We start from the raw sequence: 19,884 nt of genomic DNA on the forward strand, positions 1-19,884 counted from the left end.
TGTGTGTGTGTGTGTGTGTTACTGATATGTTTCATATTGATGGAAACTCCCAAAGATGAAGTGCAGAGCCCAGAAAAAATGTCTTAAGTGTATTGAATTTCAAATAAACATTTTAAGCTCAATATTTTTTTAAATATATAAAATATTTTCTGATTATAAATCAAGGTGTTGTGAATGACTTTCTTCTTTACACTAAATTTTGATTTAAGACCATTTGGCCTGAACATCTTGAATGGAGCTGCAACATTTAACCAGTGTGAGATGTAAATACAATAACTGCTTTCTGTAAGTTTTATTAAAATCTGTCCTGTACTTCATCAGATATTTTGTTAACAAATTGACACAATGCACACATGTCTGATACAGTAATGTGCCTTTGTCTTTCAGTGACGTGAAACAAGTAAGAAGAATTGGAAAAGATAGATGATAAAAGTAAAACAGAAATGTTCACAAATTTATCTTCCATTGCCTCTGGAGACAACCTTTAGTTTTATTCCATAAAAGCCGCCATACTCAGTAATCCATTATTTACTTAAATAAAGTTACAGAAACAGCTTTACTGAGACTCATTATTCTTATACCTTTCCCTTCTCTTCTTCTTTTTCTTATAAACATTTCAATTTCTCACCCTACATTGTTTCTGCACAGCAGTAGTTTAGCTCATTTTAAACTTTTTTATGTCTGTCAGTTCAGCACCAATTGTCATATTTTTTTCTTTATTACTGCTTGCCTGCATGATATTTCCCATATTTCCCTCTTTGTGTTTCTTTTATCACTCACCATTGTATATCCATGCTAGCCAGAGGCAAACAGCATGCTTGCTGAGATAAAATGTGACTGTGTTCTCCTTTTTACGCCATGCCAGTCATGACGAAATGAGCACAGCCGCTCTGGGAAACAGAGCCAAGGACTATCCTCTTCAATCACCTCTAAGCCCTTTCGTGTTATACCTAAAATGAAGGATTGCAGCTAACRTGGAGGCAAGCCACAGCCTGTCTGCTGTAGATTAGTCTCTTCGCACACACAAATACATGCACACTCAATTACTGTGCACGTAGGTGGCAGGTCAACAGAAAAAAAAATCATTTGCAAAGACAGGAAGCTCTGAGTACCTGTCTGGCTTCATAAGATGTAAAGGGATGCTTGGAAATATCCCACGAAGCCTGATGACTAAAAATCATTAAATTGGCTTCTTCCATCTCTAAAAAAATGAAGAAGCATCAAAGCAGAGACTCCTTCCTAACTAAGCCCACTCAGAAGGTGGATGAGAGTGAAGATGGAGGAGTAAGGACAAAGAAAGAGACAGAAGAAGAGAATAATGAGACATGTGCTGTTGCACACTCTTCTGAATGTCAAGAAAAGCGGTTGAGGTGCAGCTGAGAAATGAATTCCACGTCACGTACTGAAACCCCTGAACATGACTGAAGCGACATGCTGACATTCAGCATTGCCAGATGGGATCTGTAAATCATAGGCCCCTCTCATCTTAACCATGGGGGAGCATCTTATATTTGGAAGATTCAGATCATGTTTCCCCTCTGTGACACCGCTCACCACTGTTTTTAAAACCTGTGCAAATTATTCTGATGTAAGCAGTTCACTAACCTATAATTGGGGATTTTTGATGACTAAATGTATTATTTGTTATCACTGGCTGAAAGGAGAAGGTAATAAAAGGTTGCTTAATGAAATGCGTGTGTGCATGATCTGTTTTTTTGTTCTAAAATCTGACCAGTGATTACTTAAAAATGAAGTGTTGTCTTTGACTCTGCAGGATATTCCAAACTTAGAAGACAGCAATTTGTTTTTCATTGATTCTTCAGTTCCGCATGCGGCAGAGTTCCCATTTCATGKCACTCACGCTCAGACAGATTTTTTGTCTCCTATAAATGCAGTCTCAGCRCAATTAATTTCTTGAAAGCCATTGAGCTCAATTTCTGCCTATTGATAAAAATAGACGGATTAAGTTCCGCGACCCATGAACTGACCTGTGACACCAGTGGCAAAGGAAGATTTTCCCTCAGTGTCTCCTTTGATAGCTTGCACTGAGATCTGGTACTCTGTCCCTGGATACAGACCTGCAGAAAGATACATCCCCATAAAACTCCAAATTGAGAAAAATGTATTCTTGTATTTTATTATACAAGTTTTTACATAAAGCAGACAAGAAAATGAAGACCTTTTCATAAAAAGTTGTATTTTTTAATTTAAAAATAACTTTAGTGATTTATTTAACCTTAAAGCTATAAAAAATCTAAAAAGACCAAATGAAATAAATTATTTTTAATGATTTAAAGGCAACAAAGATTTGAAACACCGCATATCATACTGTTACAAATACTGTTTGGTTTCTTTTGTACTGTAATTAAAGCTAAAGTCTTGAATCATGGAGGATCATTTGATTTTAGGTTTCATCACAGCACTAATAAAGTATAATTAATGATATATTTTTAACCTTGGATTCTGGTGAGTCTATCTATATTCTTTTAGACCTTATATCAACGTCTGACACCACTGACCAAGACATCCTCATCTCTAGGCTGGAACAGTGCATATATATCACAGGATCAGCCCTCAAATGGTTCAGGTCTTACCTTACCAAACTTTAAGTCCTCATTAGCACCTCTTTAGCGGAGGGCACCACAAGGCTCCATTTTTGGACCCCTTCTTTTTTCATTCCATACCTGTTGCCACTAGATGCTATTTTTCATAAACATGGCATACCTTTTTTTATTTTTATGCTGATTGATGGTTGTCAGATTTATTTTCCTCTGAAGCATGCTGGTGCTCTCTCTATCCAACCTCTACTTGATTACCTGGTATTGGATGGCTTTAAACTTCTTGAATTTTAATGAAAATTTCCTATTGTTTCCATCTAATGACACGGGACTCCAGCAACAACATTTCCTCTCTGGCTCAGTTTGACAAACAGAATGTCACCAATCTGGGAGTGAAATTGGGCATGTACATATATACTCGATTGTTAAATCCTGCCTTTTTCAGTTGAGGAGACTGTCCAATTTGAAGGTCATTTTGTCTAAAAGGCATCTTGAGTCAGTAATTCATCCTTTCATAACTTCCAGGCTGGATTACTGCAACATGTTTCTTTATTAAATCAGCCAGACTGCATTGCTATAAAAAGTTGTATGGTATGAAATATATATAATAATCTATTGACATTTCTTATCAATAAATTACTAGGTAAGTATATGTTCTKTAACTGATTTTACTTCTTGTGCTAACAGACATTCTTCTGCGACAAGACTTACCCACAATAGTGTGTTTGGTGCGTGCCTCTTGGCTCATCTGTACCTTCAGCCCCTCCTCCTGTCCAAACAAGTCAGTGTGTTTCAGTCTAAAGTAATCCACTTCTGCCTGTGGGTTTTTCCAGTCCACTTGGATAGAAACCTCTGTCTGACCAAGAACTCGGATATCATCAATAGCTGAGACATCTGGGGAGAAAAGAGGACAGCGTGTACAGACACTAACATCATGCAGAAAAGTCTCCAACAAAACACAGGGGATAAAAAGCATGTACTCTGCTCAKGCTCCTGAGCTGATTCTTTAGTTCCTTATTTTGTTTTTAACCCATTCCAAATATAACTTTATATTTTCCATGTTTGTACAGAAGTTTGAGTCACTTACTGGATCTGTCCAAATGAAGAACAACTGTTACAGGGCAAAAATGTATACCAGAAACATTTTTAAAGAGACCAGCAAGTGCAAAAAAAAATAAATAAAAAATGAATTAAGATAGTTTATGAGCTGCACTTTATGGGACTTGGTTTAAAATTACAGGTTAGACTAACCATGTAAAGAAGAAATAAACATGATTAGATGTCACTTTTATGAACCACTCTAAATAAACTTGTTAAGTGTCTCAAAACCAAAACTGAACATTCACTGGCCACCTTAAATACTGTACACCTTTTCAGTTGTTTGTAAGGCTAGTAAGCCAATCATGTGGTGCCAACTGAATCTTTTTAGTATCCATACAAGATGACATGGTTAAATTCCTGAAATTCAAACCAGGCATCAGAATGGGAAAGAAAGGTAATTTAGGTGACATTTTTCTTGGTGCCAAACGGTTCAGTCTGAGTATTTCAGAAAATGCTGTTCTGCTGAGATTTTCATAAATAACCAACATTAGAGTTGACAGAGAACAGTTCAACAAACAGAATATATCCAATGAGAGGCATTTATGTGAACATAAATGTCTTGTTGATGTCAGAGGAGAATGGGCAGACTGGTTCGAGATAATAACAACAGCATCTCAAATAGCCAATTGTTCCAAAATAGGTTTGTAGAACGTCTGAACATAAAGCATGTCCAGCCTTAGGCTTCAGCAGCAGAAGACTACGCAAGATGCCATTCATGTCAGCTAAGAACAGAAAACAGAGTCTTTAATTAGCACAAAATTGGACATTAAAAGATTAAACATTGTCTGGTCTGGTGAGTCTCATTTCACTGGACTTCTGTGGTCTCCAGTCACCAGATCTCAATCTAATCAATCAAAATGTAATAAAATTGTAATTTTGCGTTATGGATGTGCAGCTGACAAATCAGCTGCAACTTTGACATTATAATGTGGATATGATATGAGCAATGTTTCCAAAGTTAAATTGAAACCACAAAAACTTAAGGCCGTTCTGAATGAAAAATGAGAATATTTTACCATGTATTGGCGAAGTGTACCTAAAAAAAGTTGCAGATGATTAATTATTTTCTTACCTCTTCGAGGTCTGTACCAACTGGGTTTAAATGTTCACTGTTATAAAAGAAACTAAATGAACTTACTGTGCAGATCATCTTTAAGCTGGAACAAATGAGCATATAAAGCTGCACAAATAGAAATTTATGCAGAAGGGCAGGAGAAGAACATAGTCATAAAAGGATGATGTAAAACCACAGTGTAGATTCTACTAAAATGGTTTTAGTTCATTTTATCTAATTAAATCTTAATTTGCACATTGCTTTTATTATGGGAGGTATGTGCAACAGCATATGAATTGAGAAATTCTTCAAAAGATTATTTTAATTTGTCAGTTTTTAATGTTTAAGGTCAAATTCCACAATGCAATGTTACTCTACTTGGACACAATTACCTAAAAAACAGCAACTGACTGCATCTATGTGTTTTACATCACAGGTTTCATTCAGACATTTCTGTACACAAGAAAATGCTTAACATTTAACTTTTATTTACAGATGTGGACCAAAGGACAGTAGTGAATTTTACCCATGGCCAAAATATCCCACTGGATTAATAACATATAGTGAGAAAAGATGCAGAAAACCATCCAACCAAACAAATGAAAAAGGTTAACATATTTTTGTTGGCTTAAAGAAAGTAAAAGAAACATTCACTTTAATGTGTCTTTGAAGTAGACCATAATTTGAAGTAAAAAAAAAAACTGCCTATTTCAGTGTAGTCTTCACGCAGCAATATGCCAATATGCTGTGTTTTCTTATTCTCATGAATGGCACCATGTGTAATTTTAATGCTTTATTTTTTTTTCAAACCACACATCCAAATCAAACTCATCTCTGGCTCTCTCTGGCTCTCATTTACYACCATCAATTTAGTTAAGTAATCCCTTCTTCTACACATCTGTCTGCTACCACATCTTTGAGCCACAGCTTACAGTAAAYACATCCCCGCAGTCATTTCCTCGAGATTACCATATTATTTATTGCCTGACAAAGCAGAGCCTGTAATGAAACACTTTGCCTATTTAATCATTGCTTTTTAGCGCAGCAAGTTAAGCTGAATAAATTGAAAAGCAAAATTAAATGCATATCACCCACCACCTTTCAAATCAAATATTGAACACTTGTATTGTCAGATCTTGTAGGTTTGTCAGTGCTCAGAGTTTGTGTTTGGAATGAAATTTAGCTTCTAGCCCCTCAGATTTTAGCTAAAGTGATGCAAAGCTGACTTAATTAGTCACTCCTATCTCTGTGAAGGTTGCACTCCATCTTGAATTGTGGTTACTCCAATGCGGTTGCCTTTGTCCTTCGATGGTCGGTGATAAAGAGTTTTTCAATCATACCTAAAACTGGATCATCCCACTTTCAGAAATCACCACTTTTTTCTTTAATCTTAAAATTTCTACCTTTAAATACCTTGAGAAGAATATAGCAACTTTGGAAAATAGTAAATTATGTTACTTTGAAAAGTTTTTTGAAGTAAGTAAAGTAAGTAAGTAAAGTTTATTTATATAGCACCTTTCTTAGATATAAAATCACAAAGCGCTTCACATAAAATAAAATAAAAACAAAAGTAAATTGAAACTTTCAAACTTTGTCATGCCCAAAACACTCTGTAATTAAATTTAAAGCGATCCAACAAAATTTTACGAGGAGCGGCCTCCTTTTTGTTGGCCAGGCAGCATATAATTACGAGTTCATAATGTTTATAGTGCCGTCGGTGCTCACCTGTGGTTACTTCAATCACATTTGCTTCACTTCTGATCTTCTTGATGACGGCATAGACTTGGACAATGTAAGTGACCCCTGGAGTCAGATCAGTGATGAAGTAGGACTCCTCTGTGTTTGGAACCTGAACCTACAGTGAATTGAAAGACTTTAAATTTGTGGCAGAAGAATAAGGTTCTACTCAATGTGTTCTGTAGGAYCATGAGTAGATAAACATACCTGCTGCATGGCACCCTCGTCATATTTAGGATGATATGTCAATACATAATACTCAGCCCCACGAGCAGACTCCCACTCAACCAGGAGAGAGCTGTCAGTCTTTTGGACCAGCTGCAGACCTTGAGGTCCAGTGACTGAGAGAGCAACAGAGAAATGTGCGCCTTTGTAAAATACTGGCTGTAACAGAGTGTAATAAGGTTTATTTGTTGCTGTTGTCTTTTTCTTGTGGTCAGTCTTAATAGCACATAATACATTTCTATAAAAGTCCTGAAAATCTAATTGCTTTGCAACAACAGTGAAAGATATACCCTTGAACTAGACTATATTAATCCATTATTTCGAAAGCTGGAGTTTATACAAACAGAAAAGAAACATTGTTTTATTTTGTTTCTGGTCCTACGGCATGAGGTCATTGCATTTCTGTGGAGATGATGGAAGAGAGGACAAGAAGTTGGTAAGAAATAATGCACACTCTGTAGTTGAAGAACAGACACACTGTGCAAGAGTGAGCATACCTACAACCAAGAAATATTCTTTGTGAGTATGATTAATAAAAATAAATTCTATTCAGCTGTAAATTTTATAAACTAAAATATGTTATAAAGAGACACACATATCAAAGGAAATTTTGGGTAACCAGAAGAGCTTGATGTTTTGTCGTTTTTTTTTTTTTTTTTACCATGGTACAACTGGTACTTTCTAGGTACAACAAAGTAACTTATTACCTTCAGTTTTTATTATATATCAAAAATATATATCTAAGTGCCTTGAAATTGGCCTCTGCCTCTTTAAGAACCTCCCACCATTTCAGACACTCCCACTTCAGCACATTTATACAACAATGCATCAGAGGAAAGGTGCTCTATGGGGCAGGAGTTTGGGTGCAGACTGAGCTCCAGGGAGGAGCTTTGTGTAAATACTGTAGGTGGAGTTTTGTACCAGCAATTGTATGGGCAGCTCCACGTGGCTACTAAAGGAGATCCAAGGACTTATCAAACACATGAATGAGTCAAAGCAACACTCTGGATATGTTTTTGATGAAGGAATGACATTATACACAATATCCCTCCTTTAAAGCAGGAATTTCTTGAAACCTGGTGCAATAAGATATGTCAAAGTAGTTGGAAGGAATAAATTCACATGTTAAGGCTGGAAACGTGGGCTGTTTTGAAGCTAAAACAAAGTTTGCATTGTAAAGAGACAACTGATTTCTACGTTAATAAATTATTTTTATACGATAAAGCATTTGACACTTCTCCACACAGGATAGGCCTGACTTTGTGATTCAAAAGCCAAACTCCTATCATCACTAAGTGGAGATATCCATCATACATATGTTGAAGTGTAATGTAGCTTCAAAAAACAAACAATATCTCAACTGTTTTAGCGCTGTTACTACTATTACTGCCAACACCTTAAAACAACACAGCATACTTTTTTTCTTACCTCCCACTTTCCTTTTCCATTCCAGCTTTCACTTTGACATGGTGCTACTATTAATATTGGATTTGGTTCAATAGCACCTACACATGAAACTGCAGATTTGTCTGTAGCTATTCTCTGAAAACCATGGAGCAAAACAGCATGAAAAAAGCCAAGGTTCAACACACCTGAGCTGTTACTGTGAAGTCTGAACTATTTATCACCTTCAGGTTTCTAAAACTATGGCTCAGAATCAGAAGCACAGGAGTTGCTTTGAGCACTTTATTTTATTTATTTTTTACCTTACTTTATTCACTTATTGTATGAGAAAGAGCTGATTATGAAATGAAATATTGTAAATTTGTTGTGCAAGAAGATATACCAAAATTGCTTTATGGCCCCAAAAAACAAAAACAAACTAATTTTATGCCCCTGATTTATGCTGAAACGTTTGTATTTGTGTGGAACTAATTCTTGCAGCTAGAATCCACTGTCCATGCTTGGCTGCCACTGCTCATGTCTTTGCTTTCCTGGCCTTAGATTGTTTCAGAATGCAATTTTGTAATCTGCACCTGAGGCAGTTCTGTCTGAGTGGCTGGGTGAGCGGAGTATTTAGCAAGAAAGGTAACAATTTTCCCCCAGGGTGAAAATCAAGCTGGAGGTCCAAAAGACTGACAGCTGTTGTTATATTCCTGAGGTATTATTTGACCTGATGTTATTAGTCATCAAGCTGTCAAAACTGCTGTGGTCATGGGTCAGCCCACTGAAAAGGCCCTTTCAGCTGATTAATCTAAAAACACTCTGGAGATGTTTTGAAATCCACAAAATCAACTAAAATGGTCACATTGATCACAACCATGTTTTTTTTAGATTAATCAGAAAAAGCTGTAATTTGAAACAAGCCATAGATTAAAAATAAGCAGTTGTTCATTTTAGAAGAAAATAATTACTTAGAAGAAAATAATTGCTTTTTGACTGAGATATTCTTAACGGAGCTCTAATAGACTGTTGGTATTCACCTGAACTAATTTGAGATTGTGCAGTTTTTGGTTGAAAGTACATAACTAATCTGTCTTTCATTTGAAAAGATTCATTGTTGAAAGTGAGAAATCTTGATTTATTTTACTCAAATAGCCTTTAAAACATTAATTCAGATTATTGGCCCTTCAAAATGTTATTTGCATAAACTGAAGTATTAAATACTTGATGAAAGAAATCATCAAAGTTACAATATTTGAATACAAAGATGATGCCCAGTACAGTAGCAACTTATGGATTTTGCATTTCTTCTCATCCTTACACACCACTTCTTGTAAATATATGTGTTTCTGCAAACTGGTGTGATGAAGTGATGCATTTGTCACACAGTTTTACGACATGACATGATCTCCTTGCATTTTTTTTGCTTGTATTTTCTTCCACTTGTATGTGGATGTAAATAAAAAAGAATTGCAGAGGGGCTATGTAATTGCACAATCGGTAAGGTTAAGTGCTTATGAGTCATTTGCAAAGTGTGCCTGAAGTGGTGAAATAATATTAATGCATGTTGCTATGAGATCGCATTGCTGTATCGCATTGTTAACTCGTATCACTCCAACAGGTTTTACCTTTTTTTTTTTCCAACACATGGAAAGTCCATTTTTGATCTTAAAGTGTGACTACCCTGCACGTTTTATTCATTTCTTTGGTCAGCACATCTGATTTTCATGAATGTGATTAACAGCCATCTGCAGAATTTAAGGTAGATCAGTCATGGGATGAGGTGTGTTGAACCAGGAAACCAGTTAAAACATGCAGGATAGTGGCCCTCAAGMTAACCACCCCTGATTTAGAACAACAATGAACATTTAACTGTATTTTCAAATTYGTCAATCACATCACTTCAACTCAAGCAACAGACTATTCACAGTAGTATATGAACTTGAGTATWGAAAAACAATTATTTTTGATTGTAAATGGAATGTCTCGCTCACATATTCTTTATTAAGAAATGCCTTAACAAACAGGTCATAGATGAACTTGAACACAATAAAACAAGTGGAGACAAAAATAGATTGTCTGAAGAATGTTATAAAGACTTTATTTATATTATAATTGTGAATTTTAATTTAGTATGACAAATCATTTTTTTAAAATATAATTATTACAAAAGAGAGGGCTACTCAAAGCAATTGTAATTATAACCCCCTTCTCTTCATTTCAATAAAATTTGAGTGAATGCTATGTGGGTGAGAACGTTAAGTCCGCTTTTGAGAACTTTGCTTTTTTTTTCTATTTTTTTCTTTTTTTTATGAGAGTGGTCCAAAAGTCTGAGGGTTTCGGTTTAAATGAATTCACAGTACCCTGATAATGAAGTCCTTACATTGACTCCCTGTATAACAGAGAATAGACTTTAAAATACTTCTGCTAGTATGAAAATCTGTGTATGGCTTAACACCAAGATACATTAAAAACTTGTTGTCGTATCAATCTTCCAGACCAATCCTGTCTTTTGGTTCAAGTCTATGAGGCAGCATTGAGCAGGTCACAAACCTMTATTTTCATGTTATTAGTAACTGCCTGTTCTGTGTCTGATGCCGGTAGAGACATGCCCATGGAGAGCTGCTCCAAACCCATTTAACATGTATTGATTCTTCTTTAATGCATGCTCGGATGAAGGTACTTTTGGTGGTTTATTTATAGAATCTTGAAGTAATTATACGTCTGCATTTTGCAACAAACAGGAGGGAGTAAGATGCATTTTTTCTGTTTAATACGAGGCTTTGTTTTCTTAGCCTGCCTTATCAGATGCTATAACCAAAGGTCCTGCAGCCTCTCTCTGATCGCAACAGGCTGGAAGGCTTTGATTTCATTTATCCCTCCCTTTTCTTTCCTCCCTGTGCAAGTTGTCCACTGTCTCTTTCAGAATGTATAGATGGATGTGGCATTACCTGACACAACTGSTTCTCATCATTTTTTTATATCACACATTATATCTCCACTAGGCTCCTTTGAACTCATCACCAGGATGTTGTTTTCCCAGTTGGGCAACACTTGGCTTRCCCTCAAACTTCAGTCTAGCAACAAGTTCTATTCTTGTTTTTCTTTCATCCTCTGTTTCCTCTGCCTCAGGGAGATTGCCTGTACAATAGCTTCTTATCTGCCTGCCTGCCATTYCACAGCCTGACCACTAATACTGCCTGCATTTTTATTCATTTTTGATCTTTCAAACTGGCATTTTAAAACCAACATGTTTTGTTGCTAATGTGCTGTCTTCTGTGTATGAAACCATGTAAATCTAGATACAAGCTCATTAAATCTGTGCTGTGGTGCTGAAAGTTTTTTTATGCTTGTGATGTAACTATTAACACAGAAAAATGCCCTGTGGACATTTTTTATAACAAGGTTAAAAGTGAGTTTCTAAATGGAACCATTTTATTTAGATTAAAACTGCACAAATAATATGTTGTTACATTTAAAAGTAAGTTCAAACAACCATAAATAATACAAAACATTTGTATTTAGGATTTGATTGGCTTACCTGATGAGCAGTCTTCCCCATGAAATCCCTCATCACAGATGCATTGTCCGTTCACACACTGCCCATTGTCGGCGCAGTCATTGTGACACTTCRGGGTGTTGCAGGTTTCACCAGTAAAGTGTGGGAAGCACACGCATTTTCCTTCCACACACTGTCCCTTATCRTTGCAGTTGTCGGGGCACGTCAGCTGGCTGCAGTCCTCTCCTGTGTAGCCCTGATAGCACACACATTTCCCATCCACACACCGACCGTTGTCGTTGCACTCATCAGGACAGGAGGACACAGAGCAATCTGGGCCTTCCCATCCCAGGTTACAGAGGCAGCTRCATGTGTCGTGCTGGTAAATACCGTGACCGCTGCAGCTTGTGTCTACACCTTTAGAAAAACAGGATTAAAAAGAATTAGTTTGCAGCAATTTGTAAACGTTTTTTTAGCTCAGTTCCTTATTGATTGGTTCTGTTTAGAGTTTGCGTTATTTTTTCTTCTCTCCTGAAAACCCAGCTTTCAGTTTCTTCTCCCTCTTGTGAAAAAGCTGATTCCATCCTTTAGCAGCTTTACTACTTGTTAGAGCTTACCTACTGCACCACCTCTTCCGCAGCATCCCTGTGTGCACTGGGTCTTTAGATAGTTGACCTCTTCCTCCAATCCATTGACTCTGTACAAAAGATTCTTGAAGCTTTCCGACTCCTCACAATCACACTTGGGTGTCTGCAGCCTGATATTGTGTTTGAAGGTAATGCCRTTTTCTCCATTTATAATCGTATCTTTATGAAGACCTACAAAAATGTGACAAATTCACTTTCATRAAGTCATAAAATATAAGTTCTGATYATCTKATCCCAAAGTAAAAACACTGTTGAAGTACTCTGTCCTGTTACCTGAAATACTGTATTTACTGTAAACACATATTCATATTGAATAACTCCTGAATTCATCCTTGATTGTTTTCAGCTGACTCTCTTTATTTTTGATTTATGTCTTGTGTGAATGACCTGTCTCATCCTGGCTYGGCAGCTGTTCTAGGGTGCAACTGGAGCTTCCTGGGACATCAATCTTGTAGACGTGGCTGAAGGTGAGCTCCTGCTGTGGGTTTGAAGGCTCTGGCTGGTTGTCCTTGGAGCTTACACAGTGTGACACAGTGCAGAGCAGGGTCAGTAGGAACAGGACCATCCACAACTGCTGGGTGGTCATTGCTGCAAATCAATGTAAAAGCAAACACTTGGTAAGTCATCAAAACATTGTAAAAAAACAAGTCTTGAAAGAGTTTTTGACTGCTTTTTATAACTGTTATGACTTCTTCTAAGTTTATTCTAATTGCTTATTGTAATGTTGATAGCTTTTTTATGATTTTATGCATAATTTGTTTTTATGGTTTGGCCTCACACAAAGAGAGGCTTTATTTGAGCTCTGTGAGCTTTTTTTTTTCTTTTCCTTGTGTTATAAGGTTAATTATCTGTATTGCTTTAGATTGTTATTGTCTCATGAAAAATAAAGAAATAACAGTTTTTTTTTAAAAGTCTTCATTTGTGTGTAGAAGACATCAAGTTCACACAGGACATGAACTTTTGATGGTTAAACCAGTGCAAAATGCAGGTTTTAGATACATGCCACACACTAAAACTAAGTTTTTATTTTCTTTTTTTAATGGTATTCTGAATTTGAATTTCATGTGAAACCATAGAAACAACTGGTTAACTATTTAAAAAACATATTGTTAATAAATAATGGTGGACTTTTTTGTGAGCTTATTTGTTTTAATAATATCAATTGTTGCATGAAACCATTTAAATGACCAGTAATGGTATTTTTGTGTCAAAATGTCCTTTGGTATTCAAACATGTGAAACTTCATTGCATCAGTTCAGGAACAAATATGGAGGATTTTGACCTTTTGGCTCACTTCCTTGTTGAAAGTGTGTTTGTCACTGTCATATCTGTGTCTTTCTGTATATTTTCTGTTAGGCATTTTCTGTGTGAATCCCTGTGTTTTTCCGTTTTGTCCTGTTTATCTGCCCTCACTCCCGTTTCTCACATGTCTACAGGTGTTGTTTTTTTTATTTACCCCTCATTAGTTTGTCTTTGTATTCAGTTTTGTGTCCTCAGTGTTTGTCAGTTCATTGTGTGGTTGTCTCCCAGCTCTTCTTGTTTTTCTCCAAGTGAGTTATTGCTGACTCGTCAAAGTTTTTTTTAATAAAGATTATTGTATTTTGGATCCACTGAACATGCCTGTTTCCTGGACTTATCCTGACCGGATGTTATCATCCATGAAATGGACGTTATTAGCTGTTATCAGTCCCATAGAATGGTTTCAGGCATAAAGCCCCCAAGTTTTTTTTAATGCAATCTGGTTAATAAGAGGCATAAAACCACAAAGTTTTTTATGCAATCTGGTTAACATGAGGCACAAAGCCACTAAGGTTAATTTTAGAGAAAATGACATGGGCTGCAAAAAAGTAGACTGGACTCCGGCGGTAGTAGATAGTTTCATTCCAATGTACTGTATATGGCACTGGTAACCCTCTAGGGGGCACTGTTGGGACAGTCTGAAGCCATTCTATGGGACTGATAACTGCTAATGACGTCCATTTATTTGGACTGATATAACACATTGTTACTCCTGACTCGTCACATAGTGACACTTTTCCAAGGTTCCCTCTGCGTCTTATTTTGACGCGTCGGGTACACCCGTCGATTCAGTTTTTGATGCACCAGGCATTTCCAGATTCCCTCGGCATCCAGGTTTGATRCGTTGGGACTCAAAATATAGGGGYCTTTGACTTGGGTTCATTGGATAATATTASGGATCAGGGYTCATGGTTAATTTTAGRYACTAGGGTCAGGGACAGGATGTCTAGAGTGAATAAAGGTAACTTTAGGCTTTGGGACGGTTAGATTTGTGCATTTTCTACACTTTCTGAAATTCTGACAAYGAATTCCACCMCATCTCGTCAATAACTGACGCGAGGGGGGTACCCGACRCGTCAAAACCGGATGCAGAGKGACCATTGGAAAAGTGTCATTATGTGACGACTTGGGAGTGAGAATGGGTTGACTGAAAACATCCGAACCGGCTGGGTGTCCTGACTGAAACCTCACAGTCACCTGGGTCTTTGTTCATCCCACAGTGGCCACAGAAACTCATACATGTGTAAACTAACATTAACAGATTCAGTCTGTCTGTAAGAATACAGTACATACACTTTAAATGAATAAAGAGCAGCACTAAAATAGTTATTAGTTTAAGGGACCTTCTGTTTAACCCTGCCATTTCAACTCAGTCTGAAGAAACTAATTACAAAGGGTACATGATCACCTACGTAACTGCCGACTGTAATGGTATATTAACTTCATTGACCACATATATAATATTCCATTTGCTTCTATAGAGTATAGATTTTGTATAGAGTATATCTTTGGCATAAACTACAGAATGTGGATCAAACCACTGAAACTGTAGCTGTTTGTTGCACTGAACTGTATCTGAGTCTCTGGGTTCACAGAGAGTTACTTCTGAATTCTCAGAGCAGAAATACTGTGCAGCAGTTTCAGAATTATATTCAATCTCAGGAAATTCGAACCATTATGTCACTGCCAAAGTGTGTGCGTGTTTGTGTGTTATTGCTCCTATTCCACATTAAACAGCGGCAAAAAGTGATCCGTCATCGCTTTGCCGGAGATCCTTTGGCTCTTAGCTGTGAGTTGTGCTCGCTCAGGCGTTTCACAGCTGCAGAAAGAGCAGAAACTTGCCTGCAGAGATGATGTCATTGTGTCTGATGAAAGTGATGTAATGTTAACTTAAAACCTTGTAGTGGCTTCCCTGAGAAACCAAATTACACGCTTTAGAAAAAGGGTGCCTTTTTTTAAACCTTCGGAGGATTTGAGGGGCTCTGGTTTAATTTTAACATTCTGGTAAAAAATTATTAAAAGTGGTGGGGAAATATAAAAAATTGAACTTGTGGAGTTCATGGAAAGACACAACATTAAGGTAAGCATTCCAAAAAGCATTAACACTTTATGAAATATCCTGTAGTTAATAAAGAAGAATAGAAGATTACTCTGTAAAAAATGCAGGTAAAGTAAAACGTCAAACATGGTGTTAGTTTAAAGGGGAGGGTCTACAACCATTTGTGCTATTTTAATTTAAAACCCTTTATAATGGATTTTACAAGGCTCTGTACTCAAATCATAAACAAAAGTGCAGTCGGACAGGCTGCCACCAGTTACGCATGCTGTGCTTTTACTCTCCAGGTGAGTTTTATCTTCCACAAACCCTACTTTAAAAAGAAAAGGCTCGTTGACCATCAAATGCAAAAACCATCTGGAAAAGTAAAAAAAAAATAAATAAAATAAATGTGCAGAGAGAGAAATAAAAAAAAAGATCCCAAACAATTTCATGAATCAATTTAGACATATTGTTGGCCAGATTGTTAAAATATCAACAAGTAGACCTGAATCCTACCAGTCATTTGCCCATCATTGTGATTCTGGTCACATTTACAGCAGGGTTCCAAAGAAATTCAGAATATATTATCAGATACTTTTTCCGCAGCCAGGTTCAACTGGTTTTCAGCAAAGTAAATGTGAAGGAATGAATTCAGATGATTTGATTGAAATCAAGTGGCGCTATGTGTGAAATGCTGCATTTTTGCGGGGGACGCTTGATGTGTAATTAAATTAATTGATGTGCCATTTGCACACAGTCTAATCCAAAGACTCTTGACCTTTTTTTGCGTCACTTTCACTGTTTATTTAGGTGCTGCTGGTCAAAGACTTGAGGTCAGAGGCTGGTAGCTGTGCACACAATCCAAACTATAACATATGGCAAAGGATTTATTCTAGCTTTGAGGGTGGTCGAAACTATTTCATATGCTGGTTCTTCAACTTTGGCAAAAAAAATTGAAGAATATACCTCAGAGATCATTTCATGACAAATTAGGAGAAGAAATAATGAAGGAGCAAGAAAAAGGGTAAAGGATAATAAACTGAAAAGTAAGATAAATGAAGTGAGCAGTATTTGGATGAATGATGGAATGATTCTGTTTAAATCTGCCTGACTGTGTGAGCCACGTTACAGACAGGATGTTRTAGTCATGGCACTAAGCTCTGGTACACAAAGAGATTCAACTTAAAACCTCCTGGCAAGATTGTATTTGTTTTCAGACACCTTCTTTTTTGTTTTTCTTGAAGGATATAACACTTTGACTTTCCACTGAAGGGYTGCTACTGACTGAGAATGTCCTGCTGTGGGAAAATTTAGATGTTTAGAAGAGAGGAAACTGAGAGCACTGAGCGATTTAGAGTACTTAAATCAGATTGACTGAACTGAAGGATGTTTAAATGGTAAAAGTTTGGTCTGCAAGATTAATGTTGAGTGGCTTGAGAAATGAAGGCATACAGTATGTTGACAGATAAGCAATGAATAATGTGCAAATGAATGATTGAAATATAGCTAAAATGTATACAATGRTGTACAAAAGTCCGTAAACTTTATGACATGAAACATTAGAGTTTTGCATTTCAAGGCTTAAATAAAGAAGTAATCATCACCTGCGACATGGCCCAAAGAAGATTTCTGGAAACCTCAAAAAAGTGAGTAAAAATTTATTAGGCAATACAAAACTAATATACCTATCAGAAAAACATGTTGAATTGATTTTATTTGCTCAGAGAAGTACAATTGTGGTTTTTTTTTTTTTTTTTTTTTTTGGTGTAAAATTTAATACATGGTTTGTATCTTTTCTTCTTCTTCTTCTTCTTCTTCTTTTTCCAGGTTGCTTACCCACATAGGTGAATAATAATTTCTAAATTATACAAATTGAACATAGAAAAATATATCAAGACATTTGTCTGTGATCTAAACATTATAAAGTGAGTTGCAGCAGCTCATCATTTGCCATGGCCCAAGTAAGTTCAGAAAGCTTTCAGACATTTTTTTTTTTGTTAAAAACTACCAGGGTTTGTTGAACGCACCATACTGGACTGACAACTGAATATTTTGAGATTGTCTTTGGAGTMTAAAACTTTTATAACCCCAAAGGAACACAGAATGGTTCACATCAGCACGTAGTTCATCTCCAGAAAAATCTAAAATGTCTAAAAGAAGTAGATAAAAAGTTAATTTTGGGAATAACATCTGTATCTCAGAGCACTGTCATGTCAATAGGTCTACAAATGTTTGACAACATGTACGTGATAAGTTGTGCAGAAGAGTTTCTTTCCCAGCAACTTATCCTTTATATCTTTCAGGAAAAAAATWGTAAATTTCTCAAAGGAATAACCGCAATTATCAAAACTCTGTCTGGACAAAAGTATCCAGTTTGGGAAACGTGTACTTTTGAAAATCTCCTTGAGAGCTGAGACAGCTTCAAAGAACAATTGTGTTTGACTTTGTTGATGCTTTGATTGCAGATTTTCTAGTTATTTGTTTTCCTGCATGGCCAGGACTCCATTGAAACTTTTTTCTCAATGAGACTATGTGAATAAACAAAGAATTTGTATAGCTGCCTCCTGCCACCTCACAGGAAGACCTCGAGTCAGACCTTCATCTGAAACTTTTGAGGCTCTTTTTCCTTCAGCGGTGCTTTCATATGAAAAAATAAAAATGAAGCAACATGGGCATTGGGTTTTCAGTGGTTTTCATGTGGGGCTATGTTACTTTTACTAAGTGATAGTAAAGCCACTTCATAAATTGAGTTTTGATGTTTCCCTGAAAGCAGTTATGTCCTCTGGATTTCTTTTCTGAGAAACCTACTCAAAGTTGTCCTTCACTGTGTCCTCACTTTCTCTCCTCCTCTTCTCTATCATTTTGCACAGCTGAGGGTCCACATCTGTTGCTCATTTTGTGAGGGCTTCTGTGTATTCCCTGAGCCAGTACAGTAGCAATAAATCGTAAATCTACTGGATCAACAGCCCTGTGAGAATATTCATTGTCCCAAAGTTATAGTAAATATTAAGGTATTATGGTGAAAAAAAAAGGTTCTGGTAGATATGTTGACAAAATATTTTGGAATCATCTTCAACACAACAGAGCTAAGTGAWATAAAGAAGCCGTGAATCACAGTTTCCTCAAGCTTTTACTGTGATCACAGGATGCAATGGAAAAATAATCATTTTGATGTAATGCTGTCTGTAGAGTTATAAATTTTGAACAAATCATCAAAAAGGCCTGTCTTTTTAAATGAAAATGTAACTAATCTCAAGTAACACAAATATTCTATTAGTTTTTTTCGTTATTAATAATACTATCAGTTCTCATATATTTTATATAGAAAATCATTATTTATCAGGAATCCCAGTATTTTTTAACAGTGCTGCCATTCAAATTCAATGTCAAATACAGCATTAGTCTTGGAAACTTGAAATCTAAACTTTAGATGACACTACAATGTGCACTAAATGAGATAAACAGGGATAACTGCTGTAAAGATAAATATAGTTTTTGCTAAAGAAATGTACTAAATGAAAAAAGTGAGGCAGTTATTAAGAATAAATAAGATTTGCATAAAAAATATAAAAAACTTTCAAAAATATTTAAAAAATTACTGCAGGCCTTTCAAATGCTTCTTTACAAAGTTCTATATTTTATTCTAATTAAAATTAGTCTGAACGTCTGCATTTATGAGAAGCAAATGCTTTATAAATTTTAAATGAATGTATCTTACCCTTGAAGTTTTTTCTTTGTTTCCCTCCTTGAATTTTTTGGGTTGGTGTCCTTTTTTTCTGAAAGTCTGGATTTCAGTCACCAGACTTCTCCCTCTGCCACCTGTTGACAGGTCAGAGCTAGTAATACAGAGATCACTGCATGACCAGTGACTTTTGCTCTCTCTCTCTCCCTCTTCAGATGTTAAAATCTCCCCAAACTCCTGCAGGCCAATGGGTATTCAGACTGGGAGTGACTCTATTTCTCTTCTCCTTCAGTGGTTGAATGAAACGGGTAGAGAAAGAGAAGACGTAACTGACTCTCTTTACCTAAATAGTTTTCTCACCTCAATTGTCTTTTGTCTCAGCCTCCTTTCTAATTTATAAAAAACTGATTTTCTTCCCTGTGTCATTGCAGGGGAAAAAACAGTGGTAATTCGAATGAATATCTTAAGCAGAAAGATCTTACTACAGTAAAAAAACAAAAAAAAAAGGGTTTTGAGTGGTGAGTTTAAGGCCAAAACAAACCCAGACAGGATTTAGGACAACAAAACAGTAGTTGTGTTTGATAGAAATCATTTTGCAAAATGAAAGAAAAGAGGACATTCAGTCTAAATTGCATAAAAATGACAGAGACTGGTAAAAAAA

The 19,884-nt window shown here is 36.2% G+C and overlaps 1 protein-coding gene across 1 annotated transcript in view; it reads right to left on the reverse strand.

Annotated features, from left to right (window-relative positions):
- The window catches only part of tnn (tenascin N), a 36,686-nt gene extending 17,259 nt beyond the window's left edge, over positions 1-19,427 (reverse strand). Inside the window, exons 1-8 of the mRNA XM_014031535.1 lie at positions 19,260-19,427; positions 12,592-12,792; positions 12,175-12,375; positions 11,600-11,974; positions 6,658-6,791; positions 6,439-6,568; positions 3,270-3,452; positions 1,989-2,078 (exon numbers count right to left, since the gene is read on the reverse strand). Coding sequence (XP_013886989.1) covers positions 1,989-2,078; positions 3,270-3,452; positions 6,439-6,568; positions 6,658-6,791; positions 11,600-11,974; positions 12,175-12,375; positions 12,592-12,790 — 1,312 coding nt within the window. The 5' untranslated portion in view covers positions 12,791-12,792; positions 19,260-19,427. The remainder of the gene's footprint in view (positions 1-1,988; positions 2,079-3,269; positions 3,453-6,438; positions 6,569-6,657; positions 6,792-11,599; positions 11,975-12,174; positions 12,376-12,591; positions 12,793-19,259) is intronic.
- Positions 19,428-19,884: the final 457 nt, after the last annotated feature.

Source organism: Austrofundulus limnaeus, unplaced genomic scaffold (assembly GCF_001266775.1).
Source record: "Austrofundulus limnaeus strain Quisiro unplaced genomic scaffold, Austrofundulus_limnaeus-1.0 Scaffold6, whole genome shotgun sequence".
In the NCBI taxonomy this organism is placed as follows: domain Eukaryota; kingdom Metazoa; phylum Chordata; class Actinopteri; order Cyprinodontiformes; family Rivulidae; genus Austrofundulus; species Austrofundulus limnaeus.